The sequence below is a fragment of the Penaeus vannamei genome, chromosome 4 (assembly GCF_042767895.1).
Source record: "Penaeus vannamei isolate JL-2024 chromosome 4, ASM4276789v1, whole genome shotgun sequence".
Taxonomy (NCBI): domain Eukaryota; kingdom Metazoa; phylum Arthropoda; class Malacostraca; order Decapoda; family Penaeidae; genus Penaeus; species Penaeus vannamei.
Genome location: NC_091552.1, coordinates 1,591,773 through 1,594,272, shown reverse-complemented (window position 1 = coordinate 1,594,272; position 2,500 = coordinate 1,591,773). Strand labels below are relative to the sequence as shown.

Sequence of the window (2,500 nt, the reverse complement as noted above, 5' to 3'; positions counted from 1 at the left end):
GTGCATTATCTTTCCTAATACATACACATTCATATATAGATAGATAGATATGTGGATAGATAGATAGATAGATATTCACTTACTTATGTGTGTGTGTGCACAGAGAGAGAGAAAAACACGCACACACACACATCTATAAACATTCTCCTTATATCTGTATAGACACTTATATATATATATATATATATATATATATATATATATATATATATATATATATATATATATATATATATATTTACATACACACACATACACACACACGCACACACACACACACACACACACACACACATATATATATATATATATATATATGTATATATATATATATATATATATATATATATATTTATTTATATATATGTGTGTGTGTGTGTGTGTGTGTGTGTGTGTGTGTGTGTGTGTGTGTGTGTGTGTGTGTGTATATATTTGTTGTCTACATATTTATCTATCTATCTATCTATCTATCTATTTATATATAAATATGCTGTACATATATATGTATATATATATGTACATAAATATATATACACTATATATGAATTTGTATGCATAAAAAAAAAAAACTGTACTAGTTGGATTGCACAACCATTAACCCCTTTCGAAAGAAACCTTCTGTCCGCCCACAGACTGGTCCTCCTGTTGGAAATCTTTCTCGAAAGACTCATTTGCGTTCATCATGAGTTATCTCGCCGCATTTCTCTCCATCTTTGAAAACAATCCAAAGTTAAACTGTCTAGGGGATCTTCACCTTCGGAAGGTAGTCTCGTAGAGGACAACTTATCACCTTGCCAATATCTTTTCTATAAACACGTGAAGCGTCTTATGATCGCCTCCGGAAAGGACTTTTTTCACAGGAAGGAACACGGTTAGAGTTAGTTTGTGGAGACCTTAATGGTCTACTTTCAAGTGCATATGTTTCTATAATAAAAGTACTGTGTTCATTTCTAAGTCAAAGGCCCGATCATCCCTATTCTGTATAGACATGTGTATAGTATGAGGAAATAAAACAATAATAGTAATAATGATGACAATAGAAGCAATGCCGAGATGGAATAATGATGGTTACAGTACATTTCAGAATATTCTTCTCTGTGTATGATCAGTTATCATTATTTTTACATTCCAAGGAAAAATACTGACAGTTTGGCCACTGATCTATATGAGCCACTTATTTTTTCCTTTCAGTTTAGGTTCAAGATCAAGGTCACCAGTGTGACCATAGATTCCCTTTCTCTGTCGTCCAAGCACGGCCCCACCCATATGTGGACAACTATATAAAGCTCAGACACAGCAGCTGTATTATCACATACGTACTGACTTCTCACAATGAACTCAAAGGTGATTTGTGACCTAGAACTAGTCTGGACAAAAATATTGGTATCAAATAACGTATGATTGGATTCAGTTAGGATTTGTGTGTGTATATATATATATATATATATATATATATATATATATATATATATATATATATATATATATATATATATATACATACATATTTCTGAATCATTGGAAATTAACACTAATTTTCTTTTCTAGACCGCCGTCGTGTTGGCCCTTGTGGCTGTCGCTGTAGCTACTCCCTCACAGCCCACGTATGGCTATACCCCTGAACCCACATATGAGGTTAGTTTCAGTTCGTAATAATAAGCAAATGTTTCACAGTTTGTTTATTTGTACAACTAAACTTGGGGGAATATGGTTTATGATATGTACATCTAATTCAGAATTTTCTTTAGGAACCTGCCAAGTACGACTTCAACTACGCTGTAAAGGACGACTACTCCGGCAACGACTTCGGCCACCAGGAAGCTCGTGATGGGTACAACACCCAAGGTTCCTACTACGTCCTCCTTCCCGACGGTCGTCTGCAGAAGGTGACCTACACTGTTAACGGCGACTCTGGCTACGTGGCTGAGGTCAGCTACGAGGGTGAGGCCCAGCACTCCGAGTACAAACCTGCTCCTACCTACAAGCCTGCCCCTACCTACAAGCCAGCCCCTGCCTACAAGCCTACTCCTGCTTACAAGCCTGCTCCCGCTTACGAACCTGCCCCTGCCTACAAGCCTGCCCCTGCCTACAAGCCTACTCCTGCCTACAAGCCTGCTCCCGCTTACGAACCTGCTCCTGCCTACAAGCCTGCTCCCGCTTACAAGCCTGCCCCTGCCTACAAGCCTGCTCCCGCTTACGAACCTGCTCCTGCCTACAAGCCTGCTCCCGCTTACGAGCCTGCCCCTGCCTACAAGCCTGCTCCCGCTTACAAGCCTGCTCCTGCCTACAAGCCTGCTCCCGCTTACGAACCTGCCCCTGCCTACAAGCCAACCCCAGCCTACGCCTAATACATCTTATGTCAGCGATTATTTATTTTCATCAATAAATTTGATACATTAATATTCCATCGTCTTCATAACCTCTATCACAGCCTTTATATTCAGTAACAACGAAGAGAGCAAGCCCCTCCCCCCCTCCCCCCCACTTGCTCTCTCCTCCA

General features: G+C 39.5%; 1 protein-coding gene across 1 annotated transcript; it reads left to right on the top strand.

Annotated features, from left to right (window-relative positions):
* The first annotated feature begins 1,332 nt into the window (after positions 1 to 1,332).
* On the top strand, positions 1,333 to 2,379 carry LOC138861528 (adhesive plaque matrix protein-like). Its single transcript, XM_070121274.1, has 3 exons — positions 1,333 to 1,395; positions 1,549 to 1,635; positions 1,749 to 2,379. Exons 1-3 carry the CDS (start codon positions 1,333 to 1,335, stop codon positions 2,346 to 2,348), a joined length of 750 nt encoding a protein of 249 aa, XP_069977375.1. The 3' UTR covers positions 2,349 to 2,379.
* The last annotated feature ends 121 nt before the right edge of the window (positions 2,380 to 2,500 follow it).

Coding starts and splice junctions, on each gene's coding strand:
- LOC138861528 (XM_070121274.1), top strand. CDS start 1,333: ATGAACTCAAAGGTGATTTGTGACCTAGAACTAGTCTGGACAAAAATA. Junction 1,396..1,548: donor AAATATTGGTATCAAATAAC/GTATGATTGGAT, acceptor TTTCTTTTCTAG/ACCGCCGTCGTGTTGGCCCT. Junction 1,636..1,748: donor CCCCTGAACCCACATATGAG/GTTAGTTTCAGT, acceptor AATTTTCTTTAG/GAACCTGCCAAGTACGACTT.